Source organism: Dipodomys ordii, unplaced genomic scaffold (genome assembly GCF_000151885.1).
Source record: "Dipodomys ordii isolate 6190 unplaced genomic scaffold, Dord_2.0 Scaffold20, whole genome shotgun sequence".
NCBI lineage: Eukaryota > Metazoa > Chordata > Mammalia > Rodentia > Heteromyidae > Dipodomys > Dipodomys ordii.
The window spans coordinates 15,890,560-15,909,301 of record NW_012267236.1 but is presented as its reverse complement, the minus strand read 5'-3'; the positions used below and the strand labels follow the sequence as shown (position 1 = coordinate 15,909,301).

Sequence of the window (18,742 nt, the reverse complement as noted above, 5' to 3'; positions counted from 1 at the left end):
TATGCTATTTACAAACCTCTTCGCCTTGATTTATCTGCTCCTTTGTTCTTTCTTTTGTCTCCATAATGTATGAATAATCTTCCTTCATTTGTTCCAGTTGCGTTGCTTTCATGAAGAACTTTGTAAATCAAAAGAAAAATACAAGTAAGAGTTTTAAACTTCCATGGATGTATGAAAAATAAAGACAAACTTGACTCCTGACAACTAGACTCATATGTAAAAAAAGATTAAAAATACAAGTATGTAGATAAAAACAGAACTGTTAAGTAAACTCCTGCTATGTTCACATCTACATGTTAATGGGTACTGTTCTTCATGATTCACAAGAGCAAGCCCTTTGTGTGTAAGAGTAAATGTAATTCTGAAAACTCATGTGCACAAATTTTTCCATCCTTTAAGTGAAACAAACAGCACTGTTATCCTCAAAAGCAGTTAAATTGTAAAACTATTTAGAACAGGAAATATTAAAACTTACTAAAAACACTACTAGCTCTCCTCTTCTCTTCCCCTCCCCAACTCCCTCGATTGCTTTGGGGACTTGATATCAGGCCCTTATTCTAATTTGGTTTGCTAGCTCATTATCAGCATTCTACTCAAGCCCTTCTTTTAACCAGACATTTTGCTAGTTAACTGGAGATGCAGGCTCATGGAAATTTCTACACAGGCTGGCTTTGAACCATAATCCTACAGGTCCCAACTTCCTAAGTAGCTAGAAATGGTTAACTTTTAAATTTTTAAACAGTTTAAAATTTCTAAATTATTATTCAATAAATATTATTCAATTGTTCCTTTGTGTTTCCTTAAAGTTTATTTCTTAAATGTAATCCACTCTTACACTGGGCACTGGTGGCTCATGCCTATAATCTGGCTACTCAGGATGCTGCGATCTGTGTATCATTGTTCAAAAGGCAGCCCAGAAGAAAAGTGTGTGAGCTGGGTGCCTGTGGCTCATGCCTGTAATCCTAGCTACGCAGGAGGCTGAGATATGAGGACTGCAGTTCAAAGCCAGCCTGGGCAGGAAAGTCTAATTAACCACCAGAAAACCAGAAGTGGCACTGTGTCTCAAGTGGTAGAGCACTAACTTTGAGCTGAAGAGCTTAGGGACAGTGCCCAGTCCCAGAGTTCAATTAACCACCCAGAAACTGGAGTGAAGTTGTGGTTCAAAGTGGTAAAGTGCTAGTCTTGAGCAAAAAAGCTCAGGCCCTTAATTCAATAATTATTCTTTAAGAATTAAAAGATATAAAGTAAAAACAAAGACCTGACAAGAAAATTATACACATTGTCTTACTTAGCAGGCTTCTTATCTATTTATTCATTATTATTTTAAAAACCTAACTTTGACAAAAAAGAGATCTCATCATCTACTATGCAGGCATGAATCAAGTACATTGGGGGGAGTTCATTTGTATTTGCTGTGGTGTTTCTTACTTTGTATTTGTCTCCCTCATTTTTCGACTGTAAAAACTGCTTGCTCATCTCTTGTGTTAAAACGGACACTGGGTTATCCACCTGAAACAAATTTTTTTAAAAAACATCAATCTTTAACATTTCATCTTAGTATCTTCAAGAAAAACCTGAAAGATACATAATTGACGGGGTTACTTCATGATACCAAAATAAATGAAAGTCACATTCAACCTTTTATCATCACAGAGGGCACAACATCAAGAACTCGCAAGTGTTGTCTTGGAAGGTTTTATACTTCCATAAAGATTACACTACCTTATGCCACTGCAATCACAGGACAACTGCATGGGAATATACCCAGAAGAGAAGTCAGCTGTTTGGAGTTTTTGTTGTGCTGTCCCACTAACTTTAGTGAGCTTTTCCAACTATACACAGTACAATTTGGTTACTACTAATCAGAATTATAGTGATAAAAATTGTTTCTCTCACAGCTCTGATTCCAGATGTCCTATGTGTTTATGTTTTAACTAAATATAAAACGAATAGAAATGAAGTAATTTATTTTTTTCTGGAGGAAGAGTCATCTAAAATAAGTCATTGCTTCAACTATCTTTGACTACCAATTTGAAACCATCAAAGAACAGTAGGAAATGTGCTTTTTGGTTTTTGGTGGGGTTTTTTTTGCCAATCCTTAGCTTGAACTCAGGGCTTGGGCATGTCCCTGAGCCTCTCTGTGCTCAAGGCTAACACTCTATCGCTTGAGCCACAGCACCATTTCTGTCCTTTTCTGTTTATTTGGTACTGAGGAATCAAACCCAGGGCTTCATGTATGCTAGGCAAGTACTCTACCACTAAGCCACATTCCCAGCCCATGGAAATGTGTTTTTTAAGGGGAGGTAGGGATGGGGATGAAGAACTTGTTTCAAAAAAATTCAGGATCATGAATCAACTATATCTTTATTTTAATGACAAAGCAATTTCTATGCTAAAAACTCTTGTTCATAGGTAAGAGATTATATAAGATCAGCATAAATGTGGGGTAACTCTTTAAAACTCTTCATTTTTACTATGTGTACAATACAGATTACGTAACATTACTAAGACATGAACTAAAATTTTTCTTTTAAATAAAATGCTGGGCTATTCTCTTCTAAAATAATGAAAAGCATTTAAGTAAAGAAATAAACAACAATTATAAAGCAATCATTACATCTATTACATTGTTTTAATTTTACAGACTCTGCCACATAATTTTTTACAATACCTCCTGAAACATTAGTTTCACCTTGTATCTGGACACTTCAAAGTAAAATTTTACACATTAGCTTTATTATCAGATATTTTATCAACAATTTGGGATTAATCACTTCATCAACATTTATTGTCTTTTTCTGTAACACTTTGATTGTATATGAAATGGGCTTTTAGTCCGTATGCAATTCTTAGGGTTATGGGAGAATTTTGTAGATTTACCTTTTAATACCTCGGAATAGGCAACACAGGAGAAATAATCAGATTAATTCAAGAAAATTCTAAATACACTCTCTGTCCTAATTATTCTAGGTTATCACAAGCCAATAGAAACATGCTATCCACACATAAAATTTAAAATTTTAGTATTTCACATTAAAAATGCCAAAAGTACAAAGTGCTACTAATGTATATTAATCTATTTAGTACAAAAGTGCTATCTTTAATATGTAATCAACAAAAAAGAAACATTAAGTTTAAAGTCTAGCACTTTGCATTTCAGCATATCTCAATTTGAGCTGATTAACACCTTGAATGCTTAGCATCTATGTGTGGACAAAAGCTACTATATTGTACTCTGCTAACTCCAGTCTTTTTTTGATCAGTGAACCCATATCTTTATTTATGGCTTAATAAGACAATATAGGAGGAGAATTAAATGATTCATGGTAATAAATGCCAAGTATTTCAAGAGAAAATAAATAGGTTTTATATTTTCAAGGCTGTAGGAATACATAGAAATAGGCTTTATTCAACTTTCCACAAAATGAAAGCTTTCTAATGAAGTTATAAGAAGCCCAGGGTAGAGGTGATTTCCAACCACTGTGCTTACTGCAGGACCATCAAGTAGAGATCCCCCAGGGCAAGCATAAAGTATGCAACTATACTGAATGCGCAAGATTCTCCCAACACTGATGGTTCCTTAATTCTAACGTTAGGGCTTTTGGATTATTTTTAATGAAATGTTATGTTCTAGGCTGGAAAGTATTTGCTCTATTATCTGGTTGTCCTCAATTTTTAACGATAGTGTCTTAAAACCTGCATTGTCCAAAATGGAAGTCCAATCCATATGGTGTTTTTTCTCTTTATGAAGTTTAATACAATCTAAATTTCAATTTTTCAATTACATATTTCAAGTGGTCAAAGGCCCTTTTGACCACTTGAAATATGTAATTGAAAAATTAGTAGCTACCCTAGTATACAGCATCCCATATGTTCTTAGATGGCTTTTTCCTAACTCAAACTGGATAAAAGACGCAAACTACTAATTGTTTTTTTTCTTTGATAATTAGTTTTGGTATTTTTAATCCTGGGATAGGTACTACAGACAGAATAGTAGAATGAAACAAAGATGCCAAAGATCCAACCCAGACTCTAACAAAAACCACACCTTTACATCCTTAGGTGCAAATTTATCTTTTTGCTGACTTTCAGTTTCTCACCTGCAAAACAAAGGATCTGAAGCATATGATCTCTAAGATAATTCCACTGTTAGTGTTAGAGGAATACATATTCCTTATTTCAATTAATTCAGCCGAAGTATCTTAACAGAAAGGACTCAAACCTTGTCTCTTGCAAGTGTGATCAATAACTTCAGAGTACATAAAGAAATGTTTGTTTCTTTTCAGAAGAAACGTTCTTCCTTCAAGAATTACCTAGTATTTTGAATGCAGAAGAAAGCAAAGAAGTTCTACAGCCTTATCAACATTAATTTTAGCACATATCAGTTCAGACTAAATGTTCTTTACTGCTATATCAAATTAAAGGTACTATATTAAACATTAAACTTCATGCTCAAGTCAGGCATGGTATGGTTCACACCTGTAATCCCAGCTACTTGGGCGGTGGAAATAGGAGACCATATGTACAAGATCAGCCTGGACAAAAAAGATGGTGAGTCTACCCCAAAGAACTAGGTGGATATGGTGTTGCATGCTTCTAATCCCACCAGTTACTTGGAAGTTGAGGTAAGGGAACTGCCAGCCCTGGGCAAGAATGTAAGAAAATCGACTGAACATAAATATGTCTCAAGTAATACAGCCACCAAAAAAAAGAAAAAGAAAAAAAAATCATGTTACACTGGGAAATTTTAAAGAGCTTCACTAAAAAATTTATAGTACAACCATTCTTCTGGTAGTCAATTTATTTACAAGATCATTTTAATTGTTATATGCCACACGTAAAACCATACCAAAAAAAACAGTTGTATCAACTTAATAAATCAAATTTGTCTTACCTGAATGTTAAAGTGATCAAGAATTGCAACCAGCTCTTCTTTCTTAGTAGAAACTAAAGTCCCTAGTTGTAAGAAACATAAAATGACCAGACTGCTTCTAGAGCAATAATACAGGAAAAAAATGTATGATTATTTACAAAATGTAACTACTAATTACCTTTCATTGTGTCAACAAAAAAGGTACAACTAAGTATGCCTAAATCTGAATGGACTGGGTTGATATCCTAGTCATAACAGAAGTATACAGAGAAAGAAAGAATGTGATATGCAGTTAAGTACCTATTTCTTCTTGCAACTAACCATATTACCTTGTTTCTCACTAATCTCTTCTTTCCAATAACTCTAAACCTGAACCTCCCTTCTTTTTCCCTCAGCTATCTCTGTAGAAATCATAAAAAGGAAAGGATTTGCAGTTGAGAACAAAATGTCACAGCCTGTATCAAATCCATCAAATTCTGTAATCATAGCACTGCACCCAGAATGTCCCTTAGAATAATCAGATTTGTTGTGGTTTCAAATGTCTGAGAAAAAGTGTCCTTTAAATGAATATTTGAGGATTTACTAGTATTTCATATAAAATGAAAACACAAACCAGCTCCACTTTTTAGTTTGTAAGACCGGCCTCCATCCACGCTGATGTGCTGTTGTACCACGATGGTGTCACCATACACATTTGCCCTGTAGGCATCATCTCCTCTGTTCCGTAATGTTATTGAGATATCTGCTGAGCTAAAACAATGAGGCTGAGTTAAGTCACATAGAGGTAAAGTGCAGTTATAATAGTAGGTTATGATTTTCAAAAATCTAAATAATCTGTAAATCATTAGAACATTAACTTTTCATTGAAGGTTGATGGCACAGTCTCCTAAAGAAAACTGTTAAAGATACTGTGCCTGACAATATTATGCTTAATAAAATGTAATCAACTATTCTGTGCAAAAAAGCAACATCATATTCACACAGAAAACATTAAATTGTGGCTGTTTCACATCATATAGATAAGTGATACATTTTCATATAAAGATTGTATCAACATTACATTGTTGATGGCTCTGAATTACATAATAAAGCATTATGGTAACAGCAGACGTTTAATATGCATGGTACAGTAATGATTTTTCTAAGATTAGAATTAAAGAAATTTTCATTTTTCAATTACTTGGGAATTAAAAAAATAAAACTATCTGATGTTAAGAAATATAAATTGGGAAAGAGCAGGGAGGTGATTATGTGGCTCAGAAGTTATTTTCTATGTATCTTTTCTTCTCTTAGAAGGAACTATAAATCTTTTGAGCAATATGTATCTTATTCAGGTTGGATTCTTGAATAGTTATAGAAAAGGAAAGTCTACTATATAACCTATTGTATATTGGTATTAATAGTCAACATTTCTATAATTCTAGGCATTGAGTACATTAGATATACTGGGAGAGAAAATAATAGAATTTAAGGCCTTAGTTGTCCCGAGAGACAAGGATTCTTTCAGTGGTATATGGTGTAATATGAAGAAGAATGAAGAGGGACTGAGGCTGCAGCTCAGAGAGAAAGCCTGAGAAAGCAAGAGACAGAGAGGAGAATATGAATTTGTGTGTTATCTGTTATGGGAGGGAAATTAAAGAAGAGCAGAACAAGGAAAAAGAAAGAGAGCCAGGAGAGAAATCAGTCTGGAGAAAGAACTGTTAGTAGGCAAAGGTAACAAGTCCACAATGATGCAATGGATAATTAATACAACAATTAATATATGAAGGCAATTTACAGAAAAATATAAATGTGAAGCCAGGAAAGAGTAACAACTGTTTAGCCAAGTCTTCCATCAGTAGATTAAAAAAAATGATTTGTGATTTTTACATCACCATATAACTCTGAAAAAATCCTTGTGTCTCATACAACTAAAGGTCCTCAATTCTGTTACATTCTTTCCCAGTGCAAGATTGCTCATTTTCTCTAATGTACTCAGTGCCTAGAATTTTAGAAACTTTGACTATTAACACCAATATATAATAGCATGATCATACTCATTAAGGATATAAAATCAAAGTCAGAAAAATAGGATACTATTTTGAAATTCTTAGCAAACTATGGAAAGCAATTTTGTGCAAAAACACCATGGCTAATCAGTGAATTTGCTCTCACCATCATCATATCAATATGGTCCTGTGATGTTGGATTCAGTTCAAGACCCTAAAAGGTACAATGTATACAAGTAGATAAATGGAGTCCAGAAAAGTAACAAGAGCATTGTACAGGAGGGCAGGATGTACCAGTAATTCCCCAAAACAATGGGTCACGAATGAAAAGCTATGAAATCCCTGCTCCAGTTCTAGAAGCTACTCCATTCCTGTTGGTCTATATGAAGTGAGATTCTACAGCAGCTGCTTATTGCGTAAGAAATTAAAAGTACATGCAGAAAGCACTTACTTCTGTCCATCTTTCACAAAACCTTTTAAAGAGGATCCTCTATTGGTAGCAATTGCTTTTCCACCAAGACCGACTATGAGAGCTGTAAGGACGGCACTCTTGCCACCTAAAGAAACAGGTTTGAAAAATTCACACAAGGCTGACATCTATAATTTGGTGCAAAAAGATTTATGAATGAATTAGTCCTGTCTTAAAATAAAACGCTATAAATTTATATTATTTTCTTCCAGTGCCAAAGCAGCAAACAGGTTGGACATGTATCTTGAAATATTTAATGTTGATTTTTTTAACTTTTTTTTTTTTTTGGGGGGGGGGGTCGGTCACGGGGCTTTAACTCTGGGAGTGGGCACTGTCCCTATGCTCTTCAGCTCAAGGCGCGCCCTCTACCACTTGAGCCACAGCACCACTTCGGGTTTTCTAGTGGCTTTTTTGAAGATAAGAGTTTCATGGCCTTTCCTCCCCGGGCTGGTTTTCTACCAGACCCTCAGACCTCAGCCTCCTAAGTAGCTAGGATTACAGGCGTAAGCCACCGGCGCCCAGCTGATTTTAATTGTACCTTTCAAGAACCATATCACTTTGGTTCATCAAACTAATAAATTAACTTATTCCTCCATTTACATTTATGTACTAAGTTTGTATCATTTTCATTACATTCTAACTTAGTTATATTTGTTAATTTAATTATATAACCCAATTTATTTTTTTGCCAGTCATGGGGCTAGAACTTACAGCCTGGGTGCTGTTTCTGAGCTCTTTTGTGCAAAGCTAGCATTCTAATGCTTAAAGCCACAGCGCCACTTGCAGTTTTGTGGTGGTTTATTGGAGCTAAGAGTCTCACGGACTTTCCTGCCTAGGATGGCTTTGAACTGAGATCCTCAGATCTCAATCTCCCGAATAGCTATGATTACAGGTGTCAATCACCAGTGCCTGGCTAATTTAATTATATATCACAAAGTCTCAGACATTAGAAACTATTTTAACATCCCTAAATGCAAAGCTCCATATGCACAGGAACTCTGTCTTTCATTCAGTGATGCACCTCAATATCTAAGCATACTGTACACTCACATACTTGTTGAAAAACTTACATAGAAAAACACTGACAATGTTACACAGATGTTACATAATATTTTGGCATTGTATTTTGGCATATTGTTGTTGTCTAGTTCTTTAAAAATCATTCTTTTTACCCTTTCTACAATTTCAAAACCACTTAACAATCACCTACAACATGGTAACTATTTTCTGAACTCCTTGATCAACACATTAAAAAATGAAACCCTTTAGAAAAAACAAAAGTAAAATAGACTGGAGGGTAACAAATGCTTGAACCACTGGCCTAGAAAGCATTGAGGCCCTTCCCTCAGTTCAAGCCCCAGTACCATTTCAGGGGGCCACTTGCCCTATAAAAAAGAAGCTATGATTCTTGCCTGACCTCCTTTTCCCTATAGTACTGATCCTGTTCTCTGTCCATACTTTTCTCCCCAACCTTTTTCCTTCTGGAATGAAGGGAAGAGAAGGATAACCAAAGAACAAGAATGGAACTGTCCTTCCCAGTTTTCACCCTTTGCCCTCCATGTTTCACCTTTCTAATTCATCTTCCACTGTGGCCAGTTTGTCTCAAAAACGCTGGCCATGTTTCCTCAAGACTTTTATGGGGCTCCTCACTGACAGTTATGAACAAAATTTAAAAAATCTTTATTATAAAATTCAAGATCCTCTGCAATATAGTTTATGACAACTCTCCAGTGTCAGTTTCTACCCTTCCCCACCAAGACCACATGACAAAACCATGTAAGGTTATTCACATTTCCCATACATATATTGGTTTTTCTTCCTGGGGGGGGGGGGGTGAACCGATACAGGTGCTTAAGCTCAGGGCCTCACCTTCTTGTTCAGCTCTTTTGGCTCACAATTGGCACTCTATCACTTGAACCATACATTCACTTCTGACATTTGGGGATAAGGGTCTCTTGGATGTGTCTTCCTGGGATAGTTATAAACCTCGATAATCAAACTCTCCATCTTCTGGGTAGCTAGGACATTTATATAATCTACTTTTCTAAACATCTGGAATGAGCAATCTGCCTGGAACATCTCAGTTTTGTTCCAAATGAGACCTAAACAATCTATATTTCACTCAAGCATGAATACTATCTACACTTATAGATTTTATAAATCACAAGGGAAAGAACTGTTGGTGTCAAATTTGGATTCTGAGGTACTTCATTTGCAATCTACAACAATTTTATTCCACTTAAAACAAAAGGCTATCTTGACTTCACTCAGTCACCTTTTTATGGCATGGATTTCAAGATAAATAAATTTTAAAATAAGTTTCCAGGCACATGCCTGACTCCTAGCTACTAAGTAGGTTGAGGCAGAAGGTCAACTGAGCCCAGTAGCTCAAAGTCAGCCTGGGCAAAATAGTGAGAGCTGGTCTCAAAAAAAGTGGGGGGATGGGGGAGTCAATCCCTATTACTTGAATAATACTTAGAATTAATTCAATAGTTTAAGTGTAAACTGACAACAAATATTAAGAATATTCATAACCACAAGTTAAAAACGCAAATATCAATTTCAAAAAGCTCATACATTGTAATCCCATAGTACAATAAAAAAGAGGAGCAAACCACTTACTTCCATTGTTGCCAACAACAAAATTGACATTAGAACCAAATTTAAAAGGTCCAAGCATAGAATGGCACATGAAGTTTCTTAGCTGAATGCTCTCGATTATTCCAACTTCTGCTGCAGTCTATTAATAAATAACAGTGGAGAAAAAACATAAGTCTGCCCAATTCCCTCAATGTCATCATATGAACATTTGTAACAAAAGACCAATTAGTATTAACAATACAAAAAGTTACAAGAAGTGAATAATATTAACTTTAATGATTAATGGGAAATTTTCGGAGTCACCACTAATTCTAGAAAAATTAAAGTTTTATAATATAACAAAAATGACATTTTGATCAGATCATTTGTACTTCACACTGGAGAATATTTAGTAGCATCTACAGTTCTGTCTCTATTCACCAGATGCCCATAGCATCTGCCCACCAACTATGACAACCAAAAACAAATCCAGATACTGCTAAATGTCCTAGTGAAGAGGAATCCCAGGTAGGTTCATATCATGAATAATTGAAGTAAAATCAGCTACTGCAGATCAGTTAAATGGCACTTTTCTTTTGGTCCGCTGTGGGGCTTGTACTCAGGGCCTTGATGCTGTCCCTGAGCTTTTTTGCTCAAGGTTATTACTCTACCACTTTGAGCCACAGCACCACTTCTGGTTTTCTGGTGGCTAACTGGAGATAAGGGTCTCTCACACTTTCCTAACCGGGCTGGCTATGAATCTCGATCCTCAGATCTCAGCTTTCTGAGAAGCTAGAATTATAGGCATGACTTATTATCATTTTTAGTGGCTTAGAAACTCCATCTCTGTATTAGACACATTCTGATTAAAGAGAAAACTAATGTATATCTACATATAAGTATCAAAATGATTCATGATTTTCTAAAAAAAATCTTCAACTTTGAGATAAGTGCAGTTTCACATGCACTTATTATAAAATATGGATTGTATGTTTGTCCTCTTTTCCTAGGGAACATTTTACAAGACTAAAGCACAATATCACAGCCAAGGTCCTGACAGAGCATTTCTACCATCACAAGCACCCATTAAGCAGCCCCATCACGGTTACACTCAATACACATCCCACTCAATAACCACCCAATACCTTACCCACTAGTCTGTTCTCCCTTTCTATAACTTGTGATTTCATGAATTTAAATGGAATCATTTAAAATGTAATTGGAATATACTCAGTTGTTTTGTCATTGACTTCTCTGCATTGTTAAGCAGTGTTTCTTGGGATAGGTGTACAGTTGTATTTGCTTACTGAATAATACATGGTTGTTTCCAGAGTTTAGCTATTACAAATAAAGCTCCTAGATATATGCAGGATTTTTCATGAAGACAACTATTTCTCTGGAACATGTGCTGGGTTATACGCACGTTAAATTCCTCACAAAAAGTTCTAGACTTACATAGTCACTAGCCTCTATTTCCTTATGTTTTGATGCCCACAGTCTTTGGTCATAAAACTTCCAAAACACTCAGAAGTTATTTTACCTCACCTCTTTAAAAAGTATATTGCTGTATCCTGATTACAAATTATCATTGATAAAATATACACAAAGAATAAATCAACCGAAAACTAGAACTTGGTAATTTTACACTTACCAAAGTAGAGGTACCATTAGTGAAAGAAACTGTACATTCATCTTCATCACCATCTTTATCTAAATCCTCTAATTCTTCTTGTCTTGGTCTTTTTGCATTTTCAGGAGACAAGAAATTTTCTTCCTTTCTTTTGGCCATCAGGTCTGAACAAATTTCATAAAAACAATGAAGTAAATCAAATATAGTACCTATATGATTACATAATAAGCATTAATCATAACAAGATAAGTCATACAGAGTTTATTAAATTTTAAGTACTAGGTCCACTAATTTGACTTTAAAAATTAAATTAAAAAGTAAATTAAAGTCCTCTATCCTGCATGGGGGAAAAGTGGCATGAAATAAAAAAAAAATGTTGGAAAGAAAAAGAAAAAGATTTCCCTAGAACCTCCACAAAGGAACCCAGCTCTACTGACTCTTTAGCATTTTGAGACCGGAATTGGACTTTTAATTTCCAGGTAAGTAATACACTTTAAAAAGTGTCATGTAGGGGCTGGGAAGGTGGCTCAGTGGTAAAGTGCTTGCCTTGCATGCATGAGGCCCTGGGTTCAATTCCTCAGCACCACATAAGCAAAAAGAAAAAATCCGGAAGTGGCGCTGTGGCTCAAGTGGTAGAGCGCTAGCCTTGAGCTGAAATGCTGAGGGACAGCACCCAGGCCCAGAGTTCAGGCCCCATGACCCAAAAAAAAAAAAAAGTGTCATGTAGACAGGTACCAGTGGCTCACACGTGTATCCTAGCTACTCAGGAGGCTAAGATATGAGGACTGCAGCTCAAAGCCAGACAGGGCAGATAAAGTCCATGATACTCTTATCTCCAATTAACCACCAGAAAACAGGAAGTGGCTCGTGACAGAGTGCTAGCCTTATGCAAAAAAGCTCATCATCAGTGCCTAGGCCCTGAGTTTTCAAGCTCTACATCCACCACCTCCCCTCCTCATTCCCGCACAAAAAAAAAAAAAAAAGTTTCATGTAATTCATCTGATTTTATTTCAGTTTTTCATGGCCAAGGCCAAACTGTATTGATATGAACCCACCTGAATGTTTTAACTCCTAAATTCACAAAGATTTTATTTGTGAAGCAGCAGCTTCTAGTTGCTTAGAGCTACTTAGCAGAAATAGCACAGTACCTTCTAAGATTATTCAGAGTACTCATCCTGTGTTTACAAGTGATCTACAGAAAATTAAATAAGATTTCTGATTTTTAATTCTTTAAAGAAGCATGTTTTTATTGACATAAATCAGTTACACAAAAAGAGATTTCCTTGTTATATTTCCACAAGTTTACATTACATTCCAATGACTCTCACCACCCTCCTCCCCCTTCATATTGGTTGTTCCCTCTAGGATGAGGAATCCCCCAACAGGTTTCCTGGTTCCCTGGTTCCATTTGCATAGTCTCTATAGTAATCTCTTTGGACAGTATTCAATCTTCTTTATTATCACAATCATCTCCCACTGGTCCCCACCCACCCAGAATCTGTTTCTCTTCTCTCTACCTATGCTGCCCTCATATATACTTGAAATGTGCTAGCTATTCATACTCTCTTTTTCCATTTTCCCTTTTCCCTCCTCTTCCTGAGCAGTCCAAAGAACATTCTGAAGCAGTGATACACAAAGCTAGTTGTTTCTCTGTTCTCTAATCAACCTCATCTAGTTTCCAAAAAATTATAAAATGTAAAGTTAAAATCTACAAGGGCATCAAAGAGCTTTTGTTTATATTTACCACACTAGAAATTAAACCTGAGAAATCTAAAAACATACAATATACATTCCATACATCAATGACATCATTACATCATGTAGCCTCTAGAGAACTCCATTACACACTCAAATGAAGTTTCAAGGATCCTTGCACCACATTTTGCAAAATGCAAGAGATAAATAAATCCTTGAAATAGTGCTATAAACTAAAAAGTATACATACCTAGCAAGTAATTAAGTTAGAACAGTGGAGAAGCTGTTTGTAGACTACCAAGTCTGATTCAAAGACCAGCAAGCAGCACCTCTATGTTGTGGGAACTTCTAGTATCTAAAATATCAGGCCACATTCTAGAGCAAGTAAACCAGAATCTACACAAGACTTCAAGAGATGTATAAAAACACTTTTACAAAGTATGAGAACTGATAGATCATACTAAACTCAGGCTTCACCATGATATACATAAATTAAATGCCATTTATTGGATTATAATTATCCAAAGGCATTTAACCTAAATTCCTTTCCAGAGAATAGTTCCATATAGTCACAACTATTTAACACTACCATCCTTTTCAGCAAATAATTTCATGTTGGTTTTGAATCTATTATTTAAGTAAAAACTTCAAAATCAAACATTTTTAGTTATTTAAGAAAAAGCAATGTATAGTAATATATTCAGCTCCCAGATCATTATTCTTCCAGCAACACTTTCTTCTGTTTCTGCCATTCTTTTCTCCCATATCAATTACTTAGCAGTAATTTATCACAGAAGAGCAAAAGAAACTATTATTTTCTGGTTTGTACAACACTGAATGTCCTTTTAGGCACTATTTTAATTAACATATGACCTGATGGCAGGCATTTAGTCATTGTAAACCGATTTGGTCATCAGAATAGAAAACAATTTTTCAAGTAAAATTAGTGGGAAGGGAGATGCACTAGGCTTAGTGTAATGAGGTTCTTACAATAAATGTGAGATTCTATGTTACACAGAAGATAATACACACTAAATATTTCATGACTTTTTTATTTGCTGGGTAGAGCCTGAGGATTCGTGGTTTGCTACTAGGTTGCCAAGGTAACTTTCATCTAACAAATACTGAGCGATTCACCTTTTAAATTAATAATCACACTGTACACAGTGGCATGGGCCTGTGAACTTAGGACTGGGATAAGGGTGAGGTCTCTTAAAACAGGAGATGGTGATTGTCTCAAAACAACAACAGTAATAATAGTAGTAACAAAAGGAACAAAAAAACCAGGTATCACTTTGTAACTTAATGCTAATATTTTCAAAAAGTTATTAATGTATTAAGAAGTAGATAAGGTTAAAATAGTAAAGCTGTTATCAATCAGATAGACACATAAGCACACATAAAAGGTGTTTTAAATATTCTGGAATAAACAAACAAGAAAGCTCCTCTGGGCTTTTCAATATATTGATAAAGCTTTATACAATTTGATATTTACTTTTTTACAATTAAAAATAAAATTAAAATTAAAAAAAATAAATTTATTTTTTTATTGTGAAAATACCGTACAGAGGAGTTACAATTACATGGGCAAGATAACAAGTTCATTTCTTTTTTTTTTTTTTTTGGGTCCGGTCATGGGGCCTGAACTCTGGGCCTGGGCGCTATCCCTCAGCTCTTCAGCTCAAGGCTAGCACTCTACCACTTGAGCCACAGCACCACTTCCGGCTTTTTTCTTTTTGCTCATATGGTGCTGAGGAATCAAACCCAGGGCCTCATACATGCAAGGCAAGTGCTCTACCACTGAGCCACCTTCCCAGCCCAACAAGTTCATTTCTTATCAAGCATTGTTGCTTCCTCTTTGTTTCCCCTTCCCATTCCTTCCCATACTCCCCTCACCTCTCCCCACCCAATCCTCCCCCCCAACCCACCAAAGTTGTAAAGTTTGTTTTTCGACATAACAACTTGTATATCTCACTGTTGCAATGGGTCCACCTGTATCCCTAGTTAAACGATTTGTTTTTGCTCTTCCCCTCCACAAATTATACCGACATCAAATACAGTGAAAGCAGTGGTTATACTGTGAGGGTGGGACATACAAAGCAACAAAGAAATCATCTTATAAATATGTTAGAAACAATCGCATGAAAGAAAAAAATTTTTGAATACATATCTTGGGGTTCATTCCCCTAACATCAAGTTATCTGACCTTTTCTGCTTGATTCAGACATATACTAGTTATTGCAATTAAGGGAAACCATGGGACCTATATTTCTTTGGGCCTGGCTTACTTCACTTAATACAATTTTTTCCAAGTCTTTCCATTTTCTAACAAATGGGGCAATGTCATTCTTTCTGATGAAGGCACAGAATTCCATTGTGTATATATACCACATTTTCTTGATCCATTCATCTTCTGAGAGGCATGTGGGTTGGTTCCGTATCTTAGCTATGGTAAATAATACAGCAATAAATATAGTTGTGTAGCTTTAGTATGGTCTTGTTTGTGATCATTTGGGTAAATGCCCAAAAGTGGGACTGCTGAGTCATAGGGGAGCTCTATGTGGAGAAACCTCCATACTTGATACAGTAAGCACTCATCATCTGAAGATCATCAATAAAAAAATAAATTCAAAAGAAAAATCAGAATGCTGAAATAAGGATACAAGCTGACCTATTGTAGCAATGAGATGTACAAGACACTATGTTGAAAACGAACTTTACAACTGGTGGGGGGGAGAATAGGGCGGCAAGGGATGGTAGGGAAAACCAAAGGAGGGAGTTAACAACACTTGATAGGAAATGTACTTATTGCCTTACTTGTAACTGTAACCCTTCTGTACAGTAACTTTGCAATAAAAAATATACAATTTCAAAAAAAAGAAAAATCAGGGCAGGTGCCAGGCACTCATGCCTATAATCCTACCTATCCAGGAGGCTGAGATTTGAGGATCATGGTTCAAAGCTAGCCAAGGAAGAAAACTAGGAGTGGAATCAGGGCTCAAGTACAAGTGGTAAAGTACCAGTCTGAAGCAAAAAAGTCGACACGCAAGTGCTACATCCTGAGCTCAAAACCCAGTACAGGCACATATAAACACACACAAAAATTAGTAACTAAGGGACTGTAGTGTATAGATACACAGGAAATTAGGAGCTCATATAAATTAAAAATCCATAACTAAGGAATTATTGCAGCTTGTAGATACATAGGATATTTCAGAAATACAATATGAACTTATTACTGCCACTCAGAAGCTGTGGTAGATTCCCAATTCCACTCGCCAAAAGACATTGATTCTATATTAAACAACTTCATTGTTAATGTTCTGAATTAAATACATTATAGTGTATTTTGAAATCAAAGGAAATAATAGAAGAAAATGTATTAAGAAGTAGATGAAAAATAGGTAAGATTAACGCAATTAGGAGAAATATGAAGCTTGTCTGGCAATACAATTAACATTCCAACAGAATCTCAGTGGTCTCAACACAGTAAGCAGAAGAAAGAGTGTCAGTGAAGATTAGTTTCTACACCATAAAGATCAGAAGACTGGCAATATCAGGAATAAACAACAAAGAGGAAGCCAAAAGATCCTTAAAATTGGGTAAAACTTCAGATGAATAGAACCAACATATGAGTAACTACACAAAGAGCTTTTAAAACATTTTCTGTGATGTTCAACATCCTTTTAAGTAATGCCTTTTTTTTGCAAGGGAAATTAAGGTGTGAGATAAAGACTTGAACTTATGCAAATAACTACAAGCTAGGGGAGCCTAGCAATGCAGGTTTGTTAAACAGGAACTCAAAATTCTTTAATGTCCAAGTTCCTATTTGGTGAAACACTGCGTTTTAATTATTCATGGGCAGTAAAAATGGTAATTAATTTGTTCTTTACTTTGGATGTCACTCATTAAAACAACAAAAAGTATTCCATATATCCTTTTAAATGTGCCTAGTAAAGCCAATGAAAATATTGGGCCTGTTTCATAAAATTTCATTTTGTATTTCAACTTCTCACCTAATTCTACCTGCCATTCTATATACAAAGCAGGTATGCCAAGGAGTGGAGATACATATTGTCTGAAGACACTTGCACACCTAGGATAGTGAGCTACACCAGTGGGGTAGTAAAATATCTTCTGCAATAGAAGTGGCTTATGAAGTGGAGAAAAGACTACAGATAGTTACAACTTGTTAACTAAGGAAAGAATGTTAGGAAAGAGGTAACTCATTTTCTAGAGAATAAAAAGTACTATCATTAACACAGATTAAGTGATGCTTGACCTGAAATTCAACTAGATTTAGGTTTGTGTATATAAACGGTGACATTTTACTATTTCTCAACTATAATGCATATAATTATGCTAACATTTTGTTATTTATAAATTCCTAAATTAAGTACTTTGGGATGGGGGCAGGTTCACTGAGATTGAACCCAACGTTTTTAGCATACTAAGCAAGTACTCTACCACTGAGTCCATCCAGCGAGGTAGCCAAGTGTATCTCTGATTAATTTTCCTAACAAAATAGTTAAGATTTATGCGCGTTTTATATAAAATTCTGCAGACTTGGCACTCAGTAAACTTTAATATGTACTTTGTACGTTTTTTTGGCCAGGTTTCACTAATTACAGATAGATATTACATGTAACTACACAACACAGCCTTCTCTTCATATATTTAAGAATCCAGGGACTTAGGAATTGACATGGGAAGAGACTATACTACTGCAAAAGATCAGACACTTGCTTCTGTCTGTTTTTAATGCAACATAAAAAGGGCGTCTTAACTTTTTTGTACTTACAATCCATTTAGGCAAAGAAATTTGGAATATACATTCCGCATTAGAAAAAACAACCCTGTTAATTTAGAGACTAAGGGTAAAAGTAAATCTAAGCAGAAATTTCATGTTCCATCATCTCAGCACTCCTTGAAACCATTTGCAGGATTCGGTATATAGTATACTGTGCGAGCACCTTCTTAAAAGTCCGGGACTCTAGACTTTTCCTCTGAATATATACAAGCCTGAATGGCTTTATCTTTCAAACACTGGCTTAATCTTTTGCTCACTAATTGTGCAGAGTAAAAAACAGCTCGTGGTAACTTGTCTCCGGGGTTTAAACCTCCAAGAGTTGCTCTTTCTAGGAAGGATCACAGAATTCCCTTACACCCTATTGCTCTTGCGACCCTTTCTCTACCCTCGGGTCCTGCTTTCCTCAAGTCCCAAAGGAGTTTCTGCCCCAGTTCGTTTGTGTAACATTAAAAGGAAAGGATGCCTGATAGACAGACAGACAGACAGACAGACAGACAGGAACAAGAAGGCAGAGAAGAAACAAAAACCAATCTGTCGGATAATCCAGCTGTCGTTCCAAGAATCTGGGGTTCCTCGGTAAATCCAGACCGAAGTATCCGCGCACCCTTTTAAGCACGGGGAAGTCGGGGCGCGGCGAGGGTCCCCCCAGGTCCTGCAAGGCGACCCCGATCCGCGGGCGGGCCTCGTCCCGCCCCGA

General features: G+C 35.9%; 1 protein-coding gene across 4 annotated transcripts in view; it reads right to left on the bottom strand.

The window, feature by feature from the left end:
- Smc6 (structural maintenance of chromosomes 6) overlaps positions 1-18,742 on the bottom strand; it is a 101,514-nt gene that overhangs the window by 35,931 nt on the left and 46,841 nt on the right. For 2 of the 4 annotated variants that reach the window (XM_013013637.1, XM_013013638.1), the window contains 7 exons: positions 11,562-11,704; positions 9,953-10,070; positions 7,313-7,418; positions 5,487-5,623; positions 4,895-4,956; positions 1,429-1,509; positions 17-118 (listed from right to left, as the gene is read on the bottom strand). In XM_013013637.1, coding sequence (XP_012869091.1) covers positions 17-118; positions 1,429-1,509; positions 4,895-4,956; positions 5,487-5,623; positions 7,313-7,418; positions 9,953-10,070; positions 11,562-11,704 — 749 coding nt within the window. Of the gene's footprint in view, positions 1-16; positions 119-1,428; positions 1,510-4,894; positions 4,957-5,486; positions 5,624-7,312; positions 7,419-9,952; positions 10,071-11,561; positions 11,705-11,949; positions 11,954-18,742 lie in introns of those variants that run through there. The other 2 variants (XM_013013639.1, XM_013013640.1) reach the window with 2 other exon arrangements.